Here is a 24,559-nt window from a genome sequence, read left to right on the forward strand (position 1 = left end):
TATATACAAATATAAAACAAAAAAAACATTCCCCCTAAAAAAAATCCTGGCTACATCACGCCTGATATAGTAGATAGAATATTAACCATGATGATTGTTCACAAACGGGTTAAAATTTGTGAGAACAGCAATTGAGATGGGACGCGTTCGATTAACTTAATAAATCTTGGTTTATTATTATTATTTTTTTTTAGAAAAATCCGTTATAAAATCAATTCATTACATTAATTATAATTATCACGGTCTAAGTATAACAATAGGTGTATATGGTTATAACTCATAATTAAGTTCATGAGCTATTAGATTTTAATAATAAAAAAAAAAGAGAGAAGAAGAAAATCATTAATATTTATATTAATTATTATAACTTATAATATACGTTCCCATTGAACGGATTCGGGTGCTTGATAATATGCAACATCTTGTGTACCACGCGCTGTCGAGTTGATTATGCAAATATATGAGTGGTTAGCTGGACCGAGAATTATCCTCATAACAGTCACAGTCGGTCCAAGCAACCCAAAGTACAACGACGATAAGTTGTATAAGTGTATCGAAATTCGGTATTGTACCTTGGAAATGTTTGCATCGTGAAACGTTATAAATGTATTCAGGAAATCCGTGTTTGTGAAAATTTGTGTCAGACCCTTTGAAAGATAAATCTTATTTGGAAATAGTAAAACATCAAAATAATAATACAATTTATTCATACAAACATAAATAAAATGGAAAATTTGCTTACCCCGAAAGTTCAGAAATGTTTGAAGTTTATCTTTTATAATAGGTAGGTACACAATATTCTGACTGATATCATGGCGTTCAACTATTTAGTGTACACTAAACAATGTTCTTTGAGTTTTGAACTTTGCGCAGCATTCCAAAAATATAAATAACACATTTACACTGAAAGACGTCGAAAGGATTAACGAAATTTTAATACAAATATCTTTACCATAAATTATTATTATTGTTAGGTATTTGTTTTAATAAGAATCCAACTAAAGTTAATAAATAATAACATGAAATCAAGTGATTATGTTCACAATGTGCTTACCTATATATGCGTTACTCGGCATACATCGTTATTAATTATAGGGTACTCCTGTCTATCCCTTTTCAGTTTTCGATCACTTTTGGGGTGAGCTGACACAAATTGTATATAAATTGTTAAATTAATATTTCTGACGATGAATGAAGAATACATCATGCTATGTTGTATGTAGTAATTAAAAGATAAGAGACTGTTGTAGGAAAAAAAAATCAATACATACCTAATATCATCTCTGGCCACAGACGATATGAAGTAACCTATATTTTAGATTTTTTTTTTGTGTTTGACCACTGTGCTCAACCGTTTTAAATTAGTATTACAGGATGTGAAAAAAATACTGAAATCGATCGATGAATTTATTTACACGACCGTCACAAGCCGGAATAAATAAACGATTAAAATTAATTACAATAAAATAATTTCTGCGCGAAAACAATACGAAAACAATACAGTACTGCAATATACTTATTCCTTGGCATACAATAATTACGGTCGTTGAGAATATTAGAAAAATCCACACTCTCGGTCGAGTATATTGATGGGTGGTAGTATCTATAAGTGTCTAGAGGCGGCTCCCCTAAAAAGAAATCATCACTAAGTGAAATAATATAAGGGTAATATTTTAGACTGAGTATCGTTGACGATCGTGTAACAATGGTTGGGCAAATATATTATGTGGGTTTAATTATTTATATAATACGACTTGCACGTGGAGGTGTTCTTAACTCAGGGCCTTCATAACTTATTGTCGCCGAGTAAGGCGTAAATATCATACACTTTTGTAAAGTTTCCGTATAAAGGATGGGTTAACATTGTGCCAGCATAATAAAAGGCGCGGCCGTACTTTCACAGCTACCTAGTGTGACTTTTTGCGATAATATCGTCTTCAGTTTTTATTATAATAAAATATATCATACATATATTATATTATATAGGTAAATATAAACTTTATAATAACTCATCGTATATCCGGTGTGGTAAGAGTGGTAAGCGGGGTACGTCCTCGACTGACAAAATGCAACCGTATAGGAGTTTTGACTTTGGCGTCGGTAGCGGCGTACCCCACGTTCATTAATCATTCGGCGGCGGTTTTACCGAGCCCATATATATATCTCTATATATTATATATTTCACAACCATTACGGCGTAATCGGCCCTCGTCGAACGATTGCGACACGTCCAGCGAAGGAGAGAGAGGGAGAGGTAGTGAGAGTCCGACTACCGCGCACGAGGGGAGACAAGGATAAATATGATTCTAAAGATGGGCTACTATACGATTATCGGATAATGAGGGCCGCGAAAAGATTTACAACGAGCGCTTATTATACAACATATAATGACATTTGACTCGTCGTCGTAGTCTGTCGAAGAAGAAGACGAAGAAGAGGAAGAAGAAGAATATACGACGCACATGTTGCGAAACTCTGAGTAGCTGGTGATAGGTATACCTACGCGGTCGCCCTGCAGTACCTATATATGTTATTATAAGGATTATGAATAATTTAAACGCGTTTATAAATGTCAAGGACGCGGACGGCTATCCGGGGCCGATTATAATATTAAACAGTATACACAGCCGTCGAAAAAATACTTTTCGAAGAGAACAAGATCTAGCCGAGAGGTTGAGTGCGGCAACCACATATATGCTACAATATTATAACGCAGTTTTACTCCCTAACGAGTTTGTAATATTCGTTTACAAGTTACAACACATTCGTTCTACGAATATTCAAATAAATCTCGATTATCTATACGTTTGACCATAATGCGTTAATTTACAAGTTCTATTGCGAGTTCCATTACTGAAATAAGTTCGGCCACTTGTAAACACTGCAGCCCCTTGGGGAATGAGACGCATACAAATTAGGATACAACTTTTTAAAAAACACTCTTTCAACAACAAATCACTGAAAATAACTCGGCTAAACTATATTCATTAATGGAGAAAATAATAAATAGTATTTTTAAATGATAAAAGTAGTTTAGGAAATGGCATATGTCAAAAATATACATATTAAAGTCAATTTTTTTTTTTTTTTATTATTATTAGTTAACCCGTAGCAACTTAGGCCGTTGAGTGGTTTTAAACTGTGGGGGAAGGAACTGTAGGTGTAAACACGTGTGTGTAGTTTGGGCAGATTTTTTAGTGGGCACCCGTGGGTATCTGTCATGCCCGGGTGGGTGGGGGATGGACGGCACTTCTCTCCGGGACACCATGATTTGCCGCGAAGAAAATGCCGCCCATGAACCGAGGTTTGAACCGGCACCGGTGTGCGTCACAATCGATGCCTTAGTCCACTCGGCCACTCCACCCCCCCCCCCCCCCCCAAAAAAAAAAAGAAGTCAAATTGTTTACAGTCTATACTATAATAGTATGTTATGATATGATAGATAAGTTATGGGAACATCGCTGTGTCAAAAAAAATTTTTTTACAAAAATGTATTATTATTAAACCAAAATTAAGCAGATATTATTTTAGTATACTAAAATGATTTATTCAGTTTTTTTTATTGTCATCATCACATCCAATAAAATAACCATTATTTTTAAAATAATAATTAACTGTTAAAAAGAACTATTAAAAGACTATATAATTATTATTATTATTATAATATGATATATAGTTAATTGTTTTTACTACAAAGCGTTGAGTGAGGAGATATTAAGCTCACGGCGTAGAGATATCAACGGACTAAAGTTTCATCGGTCTCAAGAAAAAAAAATTATCGAAGACACGACTACCGCTGTGGTAACGATGACGACAGTTGTATAATTTATTACACGCGAATACATCCAGTTTTTGTAATGAAAATGATAGTTTCGTGAAACTGTGAGTGATATTTCGCGAATTTATACACAGTATAATATATATATATATTATGCCCATATGCAGAATATGTGATATATGACTACACTGCAAGTTGAACGGATATGCGTTATAGGTATATAATATTATATATCAAACGTATATGTATTCGTCCGCAGCCGTCGGTGTTATGATAAACGTGCTCGGTCGCCGTGGAAGTTTTTGTCAATTTCGCCGAGCACGTGGTTCGAAGTTTCAAAGTTTCCGCACCGGAAACATTCGCATATTCGACCGGGTATACCGCTCGGTATGAATTATTCGGTGGTTTCACGGGGTAGCAATATACACACACAGCCAATATACCTACAACGGACGAAAAGTAGTTGTACTATATAATATATAGACGATAGTATTCAAATTTCAAATATTGTCATAATATTATCATACCGAGTGCGCCTTGTGCGGTGCAAAATTATTGTTTTTCATAATTTATATAAAATCTATATTTGTACGAACGTGGAAAGTTATCAATTTTTTTCCACACGGATCGTTATGCCAGACAGAAGAGGAATAAAACATGATATAGTTTGCGTATTTCAAAGTTATATATTAGGTATATATGGACAATATACACCCTAAATAATTGTGATATTACCATGAATGATTAATGCTCGGATATGTTATTTTTTTTTAACTTAGACGTTTGTATTTTGCAGTTTCGATATTTTTGCGTATTTTTATATTTAAAGGTTAGGTTAGGTATTTTCAACCATTAGTAACAACATAAAAAGCATTTATAAAAAAAAAATTAAGTTAATTTTGTAAATTTAGGTCATACACTTTTTTAAGCTTATTTATGTTTATTTAAGTGCACGTTCAAAAGTATTTTATTGCACTAACATCCGGGTCCTAATTATAATAATATACAGTGTACCCATTTTTCTTTACTTAAAGTGCACTAGTAACATTTTTTTTTACCGTGGAATTAAGAATTTTTATATTTATTATATTTCTAAATATTTGACATGCAGGCTGAGTGAATTTTACATTTCAGTGTTTACAAATTATGGTTTGCAGAGTGGTTTTTTTCACGAAGTTCTTTTGATCGGTGGCAATTTTAATAATGTGTGTGAAGTAGGAAAAAAAATTAAAATAGGTTTAGGAAAATAATTGGACTGGATGTACAATAAAATACAAACATAATCGCAATTTAATCGAAGTTAACATCCTTCAAGATCAAAACTATCAAATCGAATTAAATTGTGTCAATAACAGTATCATTTAACTATCTATGAATATACATATAAAAACCACAAATGTAAATAATAATGGCCTCAGCTGTAGTTGTATTAGAAAAATCAATAAATACATAAAAACTAAATTATGATGTACCCCATTGATTTTGAAATTATTGGTAAGCGTTACCGTTGAATGAAAACAATTAAAACATAATTCAGTTGTGGCGTTGTTACGGTTATATTTTTCCTCACTATCGTTTCGTTTTCTTTCTTTTTGAAATGTCGTGATTGTATGCGCCGTTAATAATTCATACACAGTGTTTATTAATATTAATAAATTATTATTTTCAATCAATATATATAGGTACCTAAATGTTTAAAACAACTACGAAGCGAACGCAATGAAAAATGTAACAAACTCAGTTTATTATTTACTATTTCGTTAGTAAAAGTTTATTATAAATTAATAATGATTTTAGTAAAATATACTATAAGTATTATAAATGCGTTTAAATAAAATACTAAAATACTGGTTCTCAGTTGGTTCATAAATGGCACATGGCTCTAATGCTCTATATATAGGGTTTATCGGTATTTGACAACGTTTCGTACTCATTTTTTGTGCATTGTTTTACCTTTTAACAAAAATAAAAAATACGATTTATATAAAAACACGTTCAATTCGATAAGTCGATTAATCGAATTTCTACCTTACCATTTTTTCTTCTACTTCTGAACCCGATGATTTTGTATGTAGGTAAAACAAAATTTTGTCGCCTGTCCCATTATTATGAAACGAAACCATTAATGCGTAATATCTATTATCATAATCTCGTAAAAAACAACGAATTGTAAATCGTACCTATAATTGTACAGATACACAAACGGGTTATACCGTTGAAGACTAATAAATTATTGATTCTTATGACGACAATACAAACGCTACTTGTACGGGTATTAATGTTACCATCATCAAAGAAATCTTTATTTTCACAATAAACCAATTGCATCACGTGCATTTAATATCCTATATAAATTATTGTAATTAAATTCGATAATGTTCGTTTTCAAAAGTGTATTATATAACTGATTATAGTATAACTGGTTATTCGTGTCGGAATTCATTACACATGGACGTTTTTGGGCAATCAAAATCAACCAATTTCTGATAAAACCACTAGATACGGTCTCGTATACGAACATTATATTCAATTAAAGTTAACACCAAGGTTGAATTGGTTTATACTAATGTTCACGCTGCATGTATTGGAGTCCCTGAACTTAAACAGTTCGTCGTGTTGAACCACTTCTGGAATGCCATTTTCCGTCCAATAAACGGGTTTAAATTATTTAACACTAGGTACCTACTCATTTGGCTATTATATAGGTAAGTACTTACGTCACTTCTTAAGTATTATAAATTCTGTTTGCAGTGATAAGGAAAAGCATATAAATTTACCGATTTATCACGTTGAAACTTCAAAGTATAATACGTATTGCATTAATTTGTGGGGCAGTTATCATCAGCAGTGTAGGTACCTAGAATTTTTTGGGAGGGGCGGGGGATAAAAAGTTTTGAGTAGACATATTGCTATATAAATGTTGTATTGTGTTAAATTGGTCATCGGGAGAGGGAGGGGCGTATTGGGGGTGAGTCATATCCCCCGCCGTAGATACTCCACTGGTGGTCACGTTTATACCAAAGTGAAAAACATAATATTATTTTGACTAGATCGTTAACATACAATTTTGACTGTGCGTTTATATACGAAAAAAATGTAGCCTAGAGCTGTACAGCTTTATCATACTGCAGCTGCAGCTGTGATGAGGGAAATACGAGATCCGGACACTGGTTAGCAAAAGACAAAGAACACAAACACACGCAGTTCGCAAAACGAAATTATAATGCATTCGACAAAGAAAATAGCTAATTTTGTCCGTGATAGTTTTAACGATAGCACGGCTTCTGTATTGTACGACTTGTACGATCCAATTACTTATAAAATGTTATACATACATATAGATATAACTCTTCCAGTTCACCATTTTTTATGTACCTACTTTTAGTTGTTCGATCGTGTGTAAAAAAACAAATATCTTTTCAGCAAGAAGTATTGTTGAACAGACAAAATCTAAAAAACCGTAATATCGACGGAACCTCATTAGGTACCTACCTATATATTTTTTCGAAAGGCTGACTTTTTAAAGTAGACTTTTTTTCTATTATAACAGGTTTTTTTTTAAAGATTGTTTTAGTAAATCTTATAATCTTTAAAAAAAAACCTCGATCACTTCTCAATAGGAATTAATATTAAATTACAATTCACACGATTTGAATTTAAGCAACTGAAAATATAAATTGTATATGTAAGGCCGCTAGATATTTACTTTAGATGACTCACGATAAAAATAATTGTAGTAATAAAGTTTATAGGAGATTAATATGACATAGCAATTATTACAAGAAATAAAAAGATAACAATTCTAAATTTATATTTTTCCCTTAGTCTTGAAAAAGATTTAGTTGAAAATGTTTTGACACCAGTTTTGACCATTACCGTAACTGCAACTTTATAGTTGTTGTATACGTACCTACTATTTTTGTACAAATTGAAGTCTATAAAAATCATTAAGTTGAAGTTCTGATCCCCGATATCTACAAACTGCAGTAGTTAGCACGTGAAAACGAACGAATTGTCGATTTCTTTTTTAAAAAACGGATGGATCCAAACCTCGGAAGAGATCACTAATCGTTGTAATAACTCGCGTATAGTAATAATAATATTATAAAAAACGCATCTTAATAATCTCGTGATTTACGTACGTATTGCACGTGGACGTGGTAGCGGGTGGTGGGAAAGTGGTCGAAACAGTCTCGACAGACTACGTTTCACTTTCGGTTTTCGGCAGAAATCATCTGACGGCTATGTAAATTTGCACATAAACCATGTCGTTATTGTCGTTAAAAATCCAACTGCAATGATAGGTCGGTGATCCCGCCGTGAAATATTAGTAAACATTGTGAATAACGTTCCAACGGGGGGTATTACTCAACACGTCCATGGTTGTAGGGCATTCGTGGTGAAGTTTATGTTAAATTTATTTCGATTACTTAAAACTTTAACAGTTATGTGCAATTATTATTTCAATAAAATATCTCAATAATATCCACTTGACTGAACTGACAAAATTGAAAAACGAGTCACATTGGAGGAGTTAACGAGTACATTTTTTTAAACAAATTTGTCCTATAATTGTAATTTACTATTTGCTTTTAACTCGTTTAATGGTTTTTTTTTCAACTGAATCGATTGAAAATAAATTGTTCTCGACTGGTAGTCTCGGAAATCACATGTAAGTCTTACAGCAGTCTTTAAAAACGATTCGTGTTGAAGTGGAAGATAAACTGTACGCTGTATGCTAACCGGCATGAATATGACACGTATCAATTTCCTTGAGTCAGCAATATTCACTCGAGTCGAGTACGTTTCAAGACGAGTGACGAACTATTTATTTTCGTATTCATTGAATGCAGTTTACCGTTTCCAAGGGGTACACGAATCAAGAAAATGTAAAGGAACCACTTTCGTTTAAAAATGTGAAACGTTTCCCAAGAAAAAGTTTATTCTGTTAATATGTTTATTATTCTCACTAATGTTGACGATACGACAACATTTGGGTCATGTCTCTTTTCTTGTCTGATTTTATTATTTATCGGCATAGGATAAGAAACCCCAACTGTATAAATTCTCGACGACGATGATTGTAATTCGTTCAAAACTGTGATCAACAAAACGACTTGATTTCCAGTTTAGTCTTTTTAATTGGCACCTATAACGATGCATGCGTGTTCGGGAAACGTTGATTACTTATTGAGATTTTCTGTGGTGGTGAATTAAGTTCCGATCCGTTAATCAAGTACGAGTTGCAGACCGGATTTATTGTTTATGAAAGGGACGTATCCGAATGGCGGCCAAATAATAATTACCACTTCATATCAGCCTATCATCGTTATACAGGAGACTCCAAACGTCTCCCAAAAATGCATTATTGTTTTATTATTTATGTTTTTTCCAACGAGTGAGTTTGTCGTAATTTTAATTTTTTTTTTAAATTACCCATAGTTAATGTGTTTGGTATCAATTTAAAACTAAATAATTTTAACAAAATCAAACTGCCCAATTATTTTAGATTAAGCTTTTTCGTCTGTTGTCTAATAAACGCTTAGTTTTACACATTTTCTTCGTTTAGAATCATTTAATTCCGAAATGTACGTAAATCACAGATAGTCAGATTGAACTTCGAGGAACACAATGACGGAGTTATAGAAGTTTATAGGATGGATGGTGCGTAGAATGAGATATTTGAAAACTTTCACTGCTGTTCGTGGTATATGGTTGTAGCTAGCAGTAAACTGTGCCCAAATAGGAACTAGGGGGAACATGGGGTCCGGTAAATTATTAATACAACTGAAAGGGCCGGAATTCAACGGTCTCCGACGTCGTAAACAACTCGCCCACTGCAGAGATTTTATAATATTATACCACAGGCAGAATCGAGACTTGCACCGCTGTCAAAGTTGACACGTGCAGTCACAATATTGGCAAACGGATTCGACGATTATTGTTTCGTGTTGAAATTGCGGTTTAATTTTCACGCGTTCTAATCTGCAGCATATTTTAATGTACCTATTCGAATAGCCGTTTTTACACAACACACAATATTATACATAGGTAATATATTCAATATTATAATACGCCGGGTTTGTCGAATTAAATATGTTTGTAAAGTCGTCGTCCGAGCGGCGTATACCTACACCTAACCAGATACATTACACGCACGCCCGTCAATCGCCATAATATTATGAATTTGCCAAAGACTATTATCGAATCGTGCCGTGTCGTCTTGCACATTATTGCGCTACCCGCAGTGTTGTTTTACACGCGTATTATCATATTATTAAGCAAAATATACGAAAACCACGTGCGGCCGTGCAAATTTTCCACCATCGGCGAAAACCCGCGAATAATACGATATTATATTGTAGTATATAATACGCAATGCAATTATACGTATCGTCGCCGAATTGAGGCCAAAGTATCATCATCCCGAACGAGACGGGTTTTTTTTCCGAGTTATTATTTCGTAGACGGAATATTGTTACAAGCGACACCGCGGTGGGTTCATCAAGACCCACTCACCCGCGCTAATTGCGTCACGCGCGCGTCTCCGGGGCCCCGGGGACGTGGAGACTATTGCGATTTACGGTGGAATATTAATGATAAATAAATAATAGTTCGTCTCGTTACAATATTATTCACCGTCGATCGTTCGAAAAAGTCTCGGACGTACCTACTGTATATCATTATTACGACGCCGCCGACACCGCAGCGCCGCCGTCGTGTTCCTTTCACGTTCTATCGTATATACAATAATGTAATGTACCTGCACACACACACACACACACTGAGAGCATTATTGTAATAACGCTATACGCACGACCTTTGACCCTAACCTGGGACTGGAAGAGTTTGAAACCTCTACACTCCGCCACGCACTTTTCCTTTCCCGCGATATATCTTGCAGTGTACAAGAAGACACACGAGCGTCGTGCGAGGAAGTATAATATTATGTGTTGTGTAGGTACTGCAGCCGGTTAAACGAGCAATCCTTTTATACCATCAGCAGCTCCTCCGCGAATGCCTCGGCGGTATTCGGGGAGGGGGGGGGGGTGGAGGGGAGACCACAATATATACCTACCTTTGATCCGTACCGTCGGCGCTTTCACCACGACCGGAAACAATATATTTAATACACGTGGGTACCTATATCGACGCATTATTCGCCGTCGGCAGCCGTCTCGTTGCGCGAGTTTATTTTATATTCGGTTGGATCATAATCGCACACTGCAGATACGTGATAATATTATTGTTATTATCGCGTTGGGGCGTCTTATGAAACGATTATATTGGTTTGTTTTATCAGTCAACCGATATGTATATATTATCATCATTATCGTCGTCATAATCGCGCCACCGCAGCTGCTACCTAGCCCGCGTATATTATGTGCAGTGTACGCCTACGCCGCCGACGACAAACCGATTCGTTAACGTCGTATTATGTTCCACTACTTCCTTACGAGCCATATACGTGTAACATAATATTATTATTATAACGTTGTTTTTCCAGTCCGACGGATCGTTTGCGGCTTTACGAGCGACCATGGTCGCTACACCATCCATTCGCAGACCGCTGCAGTGTCCATATAATAATAAAAACAATACGGCAGATGATTATAATAATATGAGTCTATGCTAGATAAATAATCTGACCGGTCTGTCGGTAGGAGATTCGAACAAAATGTAATAAGTTATTATAGTTATTACCTACCAATAACTAAAGAGTCGCAGATTTTGATTTCGATGTGGTTTAAATTTTTTTTTTTATTTTGACAATTGTATAACATTATAATTTATACATTTTAGATTCTGAGTGAAACGATGAATGCATTGATTTTACAATGATGTGTGTTTTTTTTTATTTTTTGTGTCTGTCATCACGGTTTGGGGCAGTAAAACTGCTTCGATTTTCTTCAACAGTATCTTATTTGATGGGAAAGTAAATCTAGTTGGTGCATTGAGGAGGTCAAAATTTATAATTCCAAATAGATTTTATAAGCGCCGGGAAAAACAACATGAAAAAGAAGGGAAAACGGGAATTTTTACGCAAAAACGTTTTTCGACAAAATCGATATTAGTTTTTGGTGCAACTTTAAAACGAATAAACGTATATACATGAAACTTTCAATGGTTATTTATACTTACATTTTCTATATACGATAGATAATTATACTATATCATTGAATTCAAATGTAACACCATCTATTACAGTGTCCCACTTGTAATCTACTGTACAGCAGAGCAACATCCACTTGCCCACCTTTTTATTATTGTTATTTAAAATTTTTTTTATACTTAATTATTGTAATTATATTCCAACTAAATGCATTACTTGGATTGTTATTTTCGATTTAATGACGTTAATGTTCAACGAATAATTTACAATATTTAATATATAGGTAGGTAGCACAATAAACGAGTTAGAAGGTATATCAATATAGGTACAATTATTAGTATAATATTAGCTTGGCCAGGTAAATCATTTAATATTAATGTGTTGTTTGAAGAATAATAGTTCGTTAATAACTATTAAGGGATTACTATAACCATATTTATTTGGTTGTCAAAGTTTCTTAGCAGTGGTAATCGTATTGGACTCGGAAAAGCAGTATTATTAGTTTGTTTTTGTTGGAGGTTTAATATTTTAACAGGTATGTATGTGGTTAAAGTTTCTACACTGTTATAACCTCGAAGAACATATCCATTTGAGTAAACGATAATCGTCTAGACTCTAAAGCCAAACGTCGACCATAACATAATACATTATGAGTCGTTCAACACGGAAACTTGACCAAAAATGGTCAATGTTACACAATATTTTATTATATTATAGCCATTAGGAAACTAGCCATACTAGAAATTCTGACAGTATAAATAATGAAGAGATTAATTATCCATTAAACACCAAAATTAAAGCAATCCTAATATAATCTTATGCAGACCTAACAATTTTTAATCTTTAAATTAATTCCCACTGTTTCAATTTATTTGCCTGTTAACTGTCTGAAAAATATGCTTACAGTAATCTTTAACAAATTGTTTGTAAAAAAAAAATACAGGTAGGTACTAGTCAAAAGGATGTTGTATTTAAAAGCTTATATAATCCTGATAAATTGAAAAAACATACTTCTGGAAAAAAAAAAAAGAACTCTGTCTTCGTAGAAAGAACGCAAAAAATTGCGGTTATCAAATCGATATTTCGACAATTAAGGTGTATTCAATATGTTATTAAAAAATAATATTATAGTGACGGATATGCTCAACGAATACTCCTCTCACGGTCACTTTGCGCATTTTGTCAATGTAAAATAATGATCGCTTGAGATGGGCGTCTCACCAGATTGGCAATGTCCTTTATCTTCACATTTATTTTTCATTATTTTTATCGGAATCGGTGACTATAACAATCACTATTAATTACGATACGTTTGGGTTATAGGCTGACGGATCGCTGCTGGACGGTGGCGTGAACCCCATCCATGATGAATCCAGCGCGGACTCTGGCCAAGACGAATCCGGCGTGATAATTATGAACTCCGCCATGGCCGACCGGTTCGTGCGCCAGAGCGATTACGGGCACGAAAACGGTGTCGAACACAGGGTGCAGCTCAAGGGCATCCGCGTGGACTGCGGTGGCGCTTCGACAAACGGCGTCATAGCCGTGGAAATCGAATTTCTGGAACCGTTTTACGGCGTGATCTACAGCAAAGGTCGACATGATGACCCCAAATGCAGGTGAGTGCACGACGAATGTCCTTCCAAAAACTTGGGAGAGGGGCAAAGATATAATAACGTCCTTTATCGATTTCATATAAACCCATAATTCCACATAATCTCGGTTTCATTAAGAATTTAATGAAAATAATTTACACAATTTGTTGTAATATTTTCAAATTGTATTAGGCTGTCAATATTCTTATTTTAGTTTTATTAATGTCTATTTTATTTATCCACGCCTGTATAATTCAGGAGTGGATTGGGGGGGGGGGGGGGGGAGATTTCAGCCCGGGAAAATACAAAAGTATACATGCCCACTTACTAATTTACCAAATATTGAATTTCAGCCAACATAATATTATTATGTATTATTATTCTAACATAACTACAAATTGTTTAACACATTTGGCGAGATATGCAATTTATAAAACTTAATAAAACTCTATAAGACTCTATTAGTAGTATATACATTGATATAAAAATTATTTTTTATTTTGAACAGCTTATGGTTACACATTTATAATGGTCTAAGTATCGACACAATAAAAGTGAATAATTTAAATTACTAATGTTACGATTTTTGTATTTAATAAGAAAGATTACCTATTCAATAATATTTAATAATGTGTTTTTAGACTTAAGTATTTTAATTATTTAATCATCATATACTTCGTATAGAACATATTTTTCTTTCGCGATGAGCATAAAAGCTTCTAATTTACTTCCACTTAATGTATCTGATAAATTAACAAAATTAACACGCAAAATCTATGTATATCTTTTTATTTGAAAAAAAAAAAATTTTCTGTGATTGCAACATTGTTATTCATAGTAACTTTATGTAGGTACTTCAATTCTAAACAACCAGAACAATTATAATGATTCTTCCGACAAAGTGTCCACAAAATTATTGTTTACTTTAATAAGATATACTGTATCTTGTATTATTGTATAATTGTATGTTGTATAGTTGTATCTTATATGGTACTAACACAATCGTCTATTCTAATACTCTATAACATGCACTGCAGCAGACTCTAGTTTCAGAAGCTGACCCATCACGCTGAATGAGATTAATACAGCCCATTTTCTAATAGTTCATTTAAAAAATTGGATTGGTCCTATTTATATTTATATGACCCACCTATGCATATATTGTAGACACCTAATTAAGTACATAAATAAATAAAATAAAAACTAATTTAAGCGCAATAATATTCTATAATAATTAACAAAATGTTAACTCTATGATATAACCTTTTTTTGTTGTTTAAATTTTACTTGTACCAGACTACCATTTATTTATTATTTTTTTCATCAATTGACTTATAACAGTTTTATTTATAGTTATTTAATAAGTTCCATAGTATATCAGTATTCATTTCTTTGTATGCAACCCAAGTTTAAATTTAAGTTGGGTACCTATACTGTCTACTACTTGTCATTTATTCAAGATAAATGGTTATTAGTACGTTTGCAATAATTTTTTACTGATGTTAAATATTTTTTAAATTCACATATACACTCCTATTTTGATAAAACTCTGTAGCTTTGGATTGGGTGTAATTTATACTAAACTATATTATTTGATAGTATTTTTTACATTACAATTTTAAATTAGGATTTATTTTTATTACACACGCCGCCATTACACAAAGATGTGTTTTTAATGTTTCAAATAATACATTATACGTAAACTCATAATCGTTTTGTGGAATTGACGACTTTTACTCTGTACAATAATGTTATTTCCAATTCAATACGCAACAAGCCAACATCTCGAATGATATTACTAAAATTTAACAACGGTAATCAAATTTTAGAGAATACACTAAAGTTGTAAAAATATAATTTTTTTAACAAACATTTATTTATTCCAGAATTCATACTAAAATTACATGTATAATAATTCAAATTTTTAGCAAGCTTTACTCATAAACATTACATAATATAATATATATAAGTATATATTATATATTCTTAGGGTTAGTCAAAAATACATTTAGTTGTGAGCTTTTTAAATACTCTAAATATTTTATTCTATAAAATATATTATTCATTTCTTGATAATTTTATACAGAGCGGTCTATAACAAATTACATTCAATCTTAAATTTATGGGAAAAAAAGTATTAGAAAAAAATTATGGTACAATAAGATAACTAATTATTGTGTGTACTAAGTTCCATTTTAGGGTATGAATAAAGGATTAATATTTACAGCATAATTCTATACACATTATATTATATAGTATACGGTATACCTATTCTGCATTATATGAAAATATGTTGAAAACAAAGGTGTATTAAATATTTGGATCTTAAATATGACCATAGAACATTTTAGAAATTGCATATTTATTTTCAAGGTAGAATAGATAAATGAATAAATATTTTATTTTGAATGCAATTGGAGTGTCGAAGGGAAAATTGAACTTACTAAACATTATAATAATTATTAATCATAATACCATGACAAACACAAATTATAATTAAGTTAAAAGTACAATTATAGAATATACATAGTACATTCATCATTAATATTATATACCTATAGCTCAAAATTATACTAATAAAGTGAATATTTTGTTTAAAGATTTGTGCAGAGCAATTCAGGAAAGAATTCATATCAGTTCCAGATACCAATAGAAGATTGTCGTCCCCCTGTAGATGATGGTTGTTCAACTAGTGAAGACGGTGGAAGTTGTGATTTAGGCTCCATTGAAAATACGATTATCATCCAGACAGATAGTACAATTCAGGTAACCTATAACGTATTATAATTTCAATACAAGCAGCATAAATAAAAATTGCTTAAAAAATTTAGTATATTGTGGATAAATACAATTTCATGGTTCTTGGAACAATTTTTAAAGTTATTTTATACACTTTAGGAAGAATGGGATTTAGCACGGAAAGTGTCGTGTCCTTCAGAGACAAAACCAGGTACAGGTAAACGAGTGCGCTTCAAGCCTATTGTAGTTGATATGTTAGAAGTGGTTTCTGTTCCTTCCGGGAATGAAGGCACACTACAATGCTGGATGGATATACAAAGAGGACAATACCCAAATGTAAGCTATTTCTTTTTAAAATATTTAAAAGAGAAATAAGAATTGAAATAGAAATATATATTTATTATAGACATCACCAGTTGACAAGATAATAAAAATTGGTGAATCACTATCATTAATTGTATATGTAAAAAGTACTGATGAAGCATACGATGTAAGAGTAAGAGAATGTTGGGCATATGATAATGATAATTATGAATCTTCAACTACTACAAGTATACAGTTGACCGATTCATCAGGATGTCCAAAGTAATTAAAAAGTTATAATAATGCAATATTGTTTAAAGAAATATAAATAATTAAAAATCTATAAATGAAAAAAAAGAACTCACTAAAATTATAGAATAAAAGATGTTAAAAAATATCTTTGAACATTTTAATTAGGAGAAAAAAATTAATATCACAATGGAGAAAAACTCAAACTGTTGACCAAAGTGGTATCACAACAATTGGATACACAAATGTCACAGCATTCAAATTCCCAGACAAACACCAAGTGTACCTCACTTGTAATGTTGAAGTAAATGAAAAATATTTTTACTTTCGTTAAGTTATCAAATATTTAAATGTAAATTATATTTTAGTTATGCTTGGGAAATTGCCCCGAAGAAAGATGTCAACCACCTTTACCAAACTATCCGACATCTCTAGTTATTCCACAAACAACTCCAGCACCAGTTTGCTACCCAGGGTCAACTGATCCAAGATGTTCAAAACCATCACCTCCTCCAACTTACTACCCTTCACCTTCAACACCAGCCCCACCAGTGTGCTATCCGGGTTCCAACGACTCAAGATGTCCAAAACCCTCAACTCCTCCAACTTACTACCCTTCACCATCAACACCAGCACCACCAGTATGCTATCCAGGTTCTAGCGACTCAAGATGTCCAAAACCCTCACCTCCTCCTACTTACTACCCTTCACCGTCTACACCAGCACCACCAATATGCTATCCAGGTAATACATTTACTATTAAATCCAATTTCATTCTAATTATCATTTAAAATCCAAAGAATCCAAAGAATTATTAATATAAATCGAAATATCAATTTCGGATATTTACATATAAAATAATAATAATATGGTTAAATATTATTAAAATACACAATTTTTAATTAAAAAATAACAAAATATTATTATATATAAATAATTAAAAAATGAAAATCTTACACAATTATGATGATTATTGTGATTACACCCAAAAATTTCTAAAAAAAATATTTTAATTAACGAAAAATGATAAAAATCAAATAAAACATTTTTATTTTAAAAAATTTTAAAATATTAAACCGTACAAATTTTAATAATTTTAAGCAACATTTTATTTTAAAAAAAGTGAAAATATAATTTTTCAACAAATTTTTTATTTATAGATATTATTAACAATATAAAATAAAATTGACAATTAAAAAGTATACTTATTTAAATAATTACATGCAACTTTTTTTATACATTTAAATATTAATACTCAAATAAATTCCGAATACAACATAAAAAAAAAATCATATCACCTAACCAGATTTATATAATATTTTATCCCAGATTTCCACATTTTATACAATTAAAATTTAAATTAAACAGGTTCAAACGACTCAAGATGTCCAAAACCAACTTTGCCACCAACCACTCCAGCACCAGTTTGCTACCCAGGATCAACTGATCCAAGATGTCCAAAACCATCACCTCCTCCAACTTACTACCCTTCACCTTCAACACCAGCGCCGCCAGTATGCTATCCGGGTTCCAACGACTCAAGATGTCCAAAACCAACATTGCCACCAACCACTCCGGCACCAGTATGTTACCCAGGGTCAACTGATCCAAGATGTCCAAAACCATCACCTCCTCCAACTTACTACCCTTCACCTTCAACACCAGCACCACCAGTTTGCTACCCTGGGTCAACTGATCCAAGATGTCCAAAACCATCACCACCACCAGCTTACTACCCTTCACCTTCAACACCAGCCCCACCAGTATGCTATCCGGGTTCCAATGACTCAAGATGTCCAAAACCAACATTGCCACCAACCACTCCAGCACCAGTATGTTACCCAGGGTCAACTGATCCAAGATGTCCAAAACCATCACCTCCTCCAACTTACTACCCTTCACCATCTACACCAGCACCACCAGTTTGCTACCCAGAGTCAACTGATCCAAGATGTCCAAAACCATCACCACCACCAGCTTACTACCCTTCACCTTCAACACCAGCGCCACCAGTATGCTATCCGGGTTCCAATGACTTAAGATGTCCAAAACCAACATTGCCACCAACCACTCCAGCACCAGTGTGTTACCCAGGGTCAACTGATCTAAGATGTCCAAAACCATCACCTCCTCCAACTTACTACCCTTCACCATCTACACCGGCACCACCGGTATGCTATCCAGGTTCCAATGACTCTAGATGTCCAAAACCAACTTTGCCACCAACCACTCCAGCACCAGTTTGCTATCCGGGTTCTAATGACCCAAGATGTCCAAAACCATCACCTCCTCCTACTTACTACCCTTCACCATCTACACCGGCAGCACCAGTATGCTATCCAGGATCAACTGATCCAAGATGTCCAAAACCATCACCTCCTCCAACTTACTACCCTTCACCTTCAACACCAGCGCCACCAGTATGCTATCCGGGTTCCAATGACCCAAGATGTCCTAAACCATCACCTCCACCAACTTACTATCCTTCACCTTCAACACCAGCCCCCCCAGTATGCTATCCGGGTTCCAACGACTCAAGATGTCCAAAACCAACATTGCCACCAACCACTCCAGCACCAGTATGCTACCCAGGGTCAACTGATCCAAGATGTCCGAAACCCTCACCACCTCCTACTTACTACCCTTCACCATCTACACCAGCACCACCAGTATGCTATCCAGGATCAACTGACCCAAGATGTCCAAAACCAACATTGCCACCAACTACTCCTGCACCAGTATGCTACCCAGGGTCAACTGATCCAAGATGTCCAAAACCATCACCTCCTCCAACTTACTACCCTTCACCTTCAACACCAGCGCCGCCAGTATGCTATCCGGGTTCCAACGACTCAAGATGTCCAAAACCAACATTACCACTAACCACTCCAGCACCAGTATGCTACCCAGGGTCAACTGATCCAAGATGTCCAAAACCATCACCTCCTCCATCTAACTACCTTCCACCTTCAACACCAGCACCACCAGTATGCTATCCAGGTTCCAATGACCCAAGATGTCCAAAACCCTCACCTCCTCCAACCTACTACCCTTCACCATCTACACCAGCACCACCAGTATGCTATCCAGGTTCGAGCGACTCAAGATGTCCAAAACCAACTTTGCCACCAACCACTCCAGCACCAGTTTGCTACCCAGGATCAACTGATCCAAGATGTCCAAAACCATCACCTCCTCCAACTTACTACCCTTCACCTTCAACTCCAGCGCCGCCAGTATGCTATCCGGGTTCCAATGACTCAAGATGTCCAAAACCAACATTACCACCAACCACTCCAGCACCAGTATGCTACCCAGGGTCAACTGATCCAAGATGTCCAAAACCATCACCTCCTCCAACTTACTACCCTTCACCTTCAACACCAGCGCCGCCAGTATGCTATCCGGGTTCCAACGACCCAAGATGTCCAAAACCAACATTGCCACCAACCACTCCAGCACCAGTATGCTACCCAGGGTCAAGTGATCCAAGATGTCCAAAACCATCACCTCCTCCAACTTACTACCCTTCATCTTCAACACCAGCGCCACCAGTATGCTATCCGGGTTCCAACGACTCAAGATGTCCAAAACCAACATTACCACCAACCACTCCAGCACCAGTATGCTACCCAGGGTCAAGTGATCCAAGATGTCCAAAACCATCACCTCCTCCAACTTACTACCCTTCATCTTCAACACCACCGCCACCAGTATGCTATCCGGGTTCCAACGACTCAAGATGTCCAAAACCAACTTTGCCACCAACCACTCCAGCACCAGTTTGCTACCCAGGGTCAACTGATCCAAGATGTCCAAAACCATCACCTCCTCCAACTTACTACCCTTTACCTTCAACACCAGCGCCGCCAGTATGCTATCCGGGTTCCAACGACTCAAGATGTCCAAAACCAACATTACCACCAACCACTCCAGCACCAGTATGCTACCCAGGGTCAACTGATCCAAGATGTCCAAAACCATCACCTCCTCCATCTAACTACCTTCCACCTTCAACACCAGCACCACCAGTATGCTATCCAGGTTCCAATGACCCAAGATGTCCAAAACCCTCACCTCCTCCAACCTACTACCCTTCACCATCTACACCAGCACCACCAGTATGCTATCCAGGTTCGAGTGACTCAAGATGTCCAAAACCAACTTTGCCACCAACCACTCCAGCACCAGTTTGCTACCCAGGATCAACTGATCCAAGATGTCCAAAACCATCACCTCCTCCAACTTACTACCCTTCACCTTCAACACCAGCGCCGCCAGTATGCTATCCGGGTTCCAACGACTCTAGATGTCCAAAACCAACTTTGCCACCAACCACTCCAGCACCAGTTTGCTACCCAGGATCAACTGATCCAAGATGTCCAAAACCATCACCTCCTCCAACTTACTACCCTTCACCTTCAACACCAGCGCCGCCAGTATGCTATCCGGGTTCCAACGACTCTAGATGTCCAAAACCAACTTTGCCACCAACCACTCCAGCACCAGTTTGCTACCCAGGATCAACTGATCCAAGATGTCCAAAACCATCACCTCCTCCAACTTACTACCCTTCACCTTCAACACCAGCGCCGCCAGTATGCTATCCGGGTTCCAACGACTCAAGATGTCCAAAACCAACATTGCCACCAACCACTCCAGCACCAGTATGCTACCCAGGGTCAACTGATCCAAGATGTCCAAAACCATCACCTCCTCCAACTGACTACCCTTCACCATCTACACCAGCACCACCAGTTTGCTATCCAGGTAATACATTTATTATTAAATCCAATGTATTTCTAATTTTCATATAAAATCCAAAAATAAAATATCAAAGAATGTAAATCGAATTATCAATTTCGTATGACTAATTCATTCATTTTACGCTTATGGAGCATCAATTTTCTTTATTACAATTTATATTCATATAAGACGAGGAATATAATATAAATTATTAAATATACTCATGACAGCATGATATGACTTATTTAAACTAAGTAAAATTAATCGTGGACTATCAATTGAAAGAACAGGTTCCTCTAATAACACTAAAATACCACCAAATTTTTAAATTTTAAGGATGTAACTATTAATTTTTTAGTAAATTCATCTAAATTTTTTATAATATGGTATCCAATCATTTTTAATTAAAATTTAATAAAATGAAATAATTACAATAATAATTCTTAGTTGAGTTTTACTTTATTAAAAAAAAATTAAATTATAAAGCATACTTAATGCTAATAAAGAAACTATTTTATTTGTATATTATGTTTAACCACAACATGACAGTCGCACATATTTATTTTATACTTAAATTAATAATTGAATCTAAATTTATTTGACTTTAATATTTAATACTGAGTATTATTAAAATCCTTTAAGAACTTATCAACAATCAAAAAATCTCATCTATTTTCTTAATTAAATAAAATTTTATGATAAAATAATAATAATAATATGGTTTAATATATTATTAAAATACACAATTTTTAATTTAATAATAACAATATATTATTATATATAAATAATTAATATAATTATTACATATAATTTTATAATTTAGTTTATTCATTTTACCCTATTGAAATTTAAATTAAAACTCGATTAAATAAAAGTAAACTTTTAAAATTTCAAAATGAAAATCATACACAATTATGTAATTGTACCCGTAAATTTCTAAAAAAATATTTTAATTAATGAATAATGATAAAAAATCGAATAAAATGTTTTTATTTAACAAATTTTAAATATTAAATTATACAAATTTTAATAATTTTAATCAACATTCTATTTTAAAAAAAGTGAAAATATAATTTTTCAACAAATTTTTTATTTATAGATATTTTTAACAATATAAAATAAAATTGACAATTAAAAAGTATACTTATTTAAATAATTACATGCAATTGTTTTTATACATTTAAATATTAATACTCTAACAAATTCCGAATTCAACTTTAAATAAAAAAATTGTATCACCTAACCAGATTTATATAATATTTTATCCCATTTAAATTTAAATTAAACAGGTTCGAACGACTCAAGATGTCCAAAACCAACATTGCCACCAACTTACTACCCCTCACCATCTACACCAGCGCCACCAGTATGTTATCCAGGATCAACTGATCCAAGATGTCCACAAATTACACTTGTTCAAACACCTTTTGTTTGTGTGTGTAATAATTCAACCCCTAAACCTATCCCACCACCTATATGTTATCCCGGTTCCACTGATCCTCGCTGTCCACAATTTCCTTCTTCAACTCAATATCCACCTACGTACTTACCCCCTTTAGAAACATTGAATGAACAAGGAAATAATAAATTCATACAGGAATTTACTACACAGTATCCATCATACATATCTACAGACGATAGTTTTGGTGGTCAGCAGCAATTGGAGCTGTTTAATAAAGGTAAAACAATCATTCCTTTCCCTTAGATTATTCTTTTTAATTTATTAATGAATCTAAACAATATTTTGTTATAGTTGTATATTATGTGTATCTGTTTATTTATAGTTCATACCTTTTTTGGTTTGTTTACAGCTTTAAATGGTTTTAATATACAGAGGAGAGATGTAGAGTCTGGTATTCGACATTTAAAATCAGAGTTGAAAAATGAAATTGGTAACGAAAATTTGGATGCATTAGACAGCATAGGAGACGATGTGTTACGTGAACTACAAAATGAACAGGAATCTCAAAAGAAACGTTAATTTTATTGTTAATTTAAAATAATTGCTTTGTAATGACATTTTGATTTTTAAATTAGCCTATTCAAATGTATGCCCTATTTAAATTGCTCAAGTGTTTTTGTATTAAATATTGTTACCGATCATCGTTACCACTATATAATAATGTTCAATGTGTTAACTTCATATACTTTGTATACATGTTTTTTATGTTTTTTTATTAAATGTTTTTTGATATTTACTACCGATAATTTATTTATTTTTGTTTTATCCATTGATAAAGTATTGTAGTTATTTCATTAATTTGATGCCAATATAATCCTTTATTATTACGCTTTTGGATCAAATTCATATATATTTTGTTGTTTTCCCTGTTTTTTTTTATTTCATAATTTTTGGTTTTAGTTATTATAGTATATTATTATATATTTAGTATTTACCAATTTTTTCAAATTAATGGTAATTAATAATCCTTGGGTTCACTTGTAAACGATCACGGAATTTCGGGTTTAATTAAATTATTGTTAATAACCACACTATGTTATACCGTCAGTGGTATCACTAAATATACCATATTTCCGTCCACTAGCACAAACTTCTGCAGCGGTGACAGCGATGAAGACGTTACCGTGGTAACCAAAATCTGAACGATTGGACCACGAGAGCGGCGACGGCGCTGGTGGCGGCGTACACTATTTGGTACAAGTCCCCAGTACCGAACGAATACACCGGCTCGAAACAACCGCCTGCCGAAGTTAAAGTTTATTCCACCGTGTAAAGTGCGTTCAGTAATACAACGTAATTTTCAAACGTAGGTCTATCCGCGTAAAAAGGACGTTGTGTCAAAAACAGAATGTGCATATTTTTAGGTAATTTATGTTTTTAATTTGTCAAACTATTTTGGACTAAGAGAAAAAAAAAAGAAAGAAAATAATGTCCGCATTCGCCAACGTGAGTTATTTTTTAATTACATGCCCAAACAATAGTAATTAGCAATCTTTTAATTTATGAAATAAATAATTCATATATGTTTTACTAACGGTACTCAATATTTTATAATAATAAAATATTTGTATGTT

At 33.9% G+C, this 24,559-nt stretch overlaps 2 protein-coding genes across 4 annotated transcripts in view; both read left to right on the top strand.

Annotated features, from left to right (window-relative positions):
• Nucleotides 1-23,721, top strand: part of LOC132941835 (mucin-2-like) — a 33,708-nt gene extending 9,987 nt beyond the window's left edge. Inside the window, exons 3-11 of the mRNA XM_061010033.1 lie at nucleotides 13,215-13,510; nucleotides 16,087-16,252; nucleotides 16,385-16,561; nucleotides 16,632-16,810; nucleotides 16,946-17,081; nucleotides 17,146-17,521; nucleotides 18,146-21,547; nucleotides 22,813-23,202; nucleotides 23,335-23,721. Coding sequence (XP_060866016.1) covers nucleotides 13,215-13,510; nucleotides 16,087-16,252; nucleotides 16,385-16,561; nucleotides 16,632-16,810; nucleotides 16,946-17,081; nucleotides 17,146-17,521; nucleotides 18,146-21,547; nucleotides 22,813-23,202; nucleotides 23,335-23,504 — 5,292 coding nt within the window. The 3' untranslated portion in view covers nucleotides 23,505-23,721. The remainder of the gene's footprint in view (nucleotides 1-13,214; nucleotides 13,511-16,086; nucleotides 16,253-16,384; nucleotides 16,562-16,631; nucleotides 16,811-16,945; nucleotides 17,082-17,145; nucleotides 17,522-18,145; nucleotides 21,548-22,812; nucleotides 23,203-23,334) is intronic.
• Nucleotides 23,722-23,846: 125 nt separating this feature from the next.
• Nucleotides 23,847-24,559, top strand: part of LOC132941836 (potassium voltage-gated channel protein Shaw-like) — a 221,284-nt gene continuing 220,571 nt past the window's right edge. For all 3 annotated transcript variants that reach the window (XM_061010035.1, XM_061010034.1, XM_061010037.1), the window contains exon 1: nucleotides 23,847-24,431. The gene's annotated coding sequence lies outside the window, so the exon portion shown is untranslated. The remainder of the gene's footprint in view (nucleotides 24,432-24,559) is intronic.

This window comes from Metopolophium dirhodum, chromosome 3, assembly GCF_019925205.1.
Source record: "Metopolophium dirhodum isolate CAU chromosome 3, ASM1992520v1, whole genome shotgun sequence".
NCBI lineage: Eukaryota > Metazoa > Arthropoda > Insecta > Hemiptera > Aphididae > Metopolophium > Metopolophium dirhodum.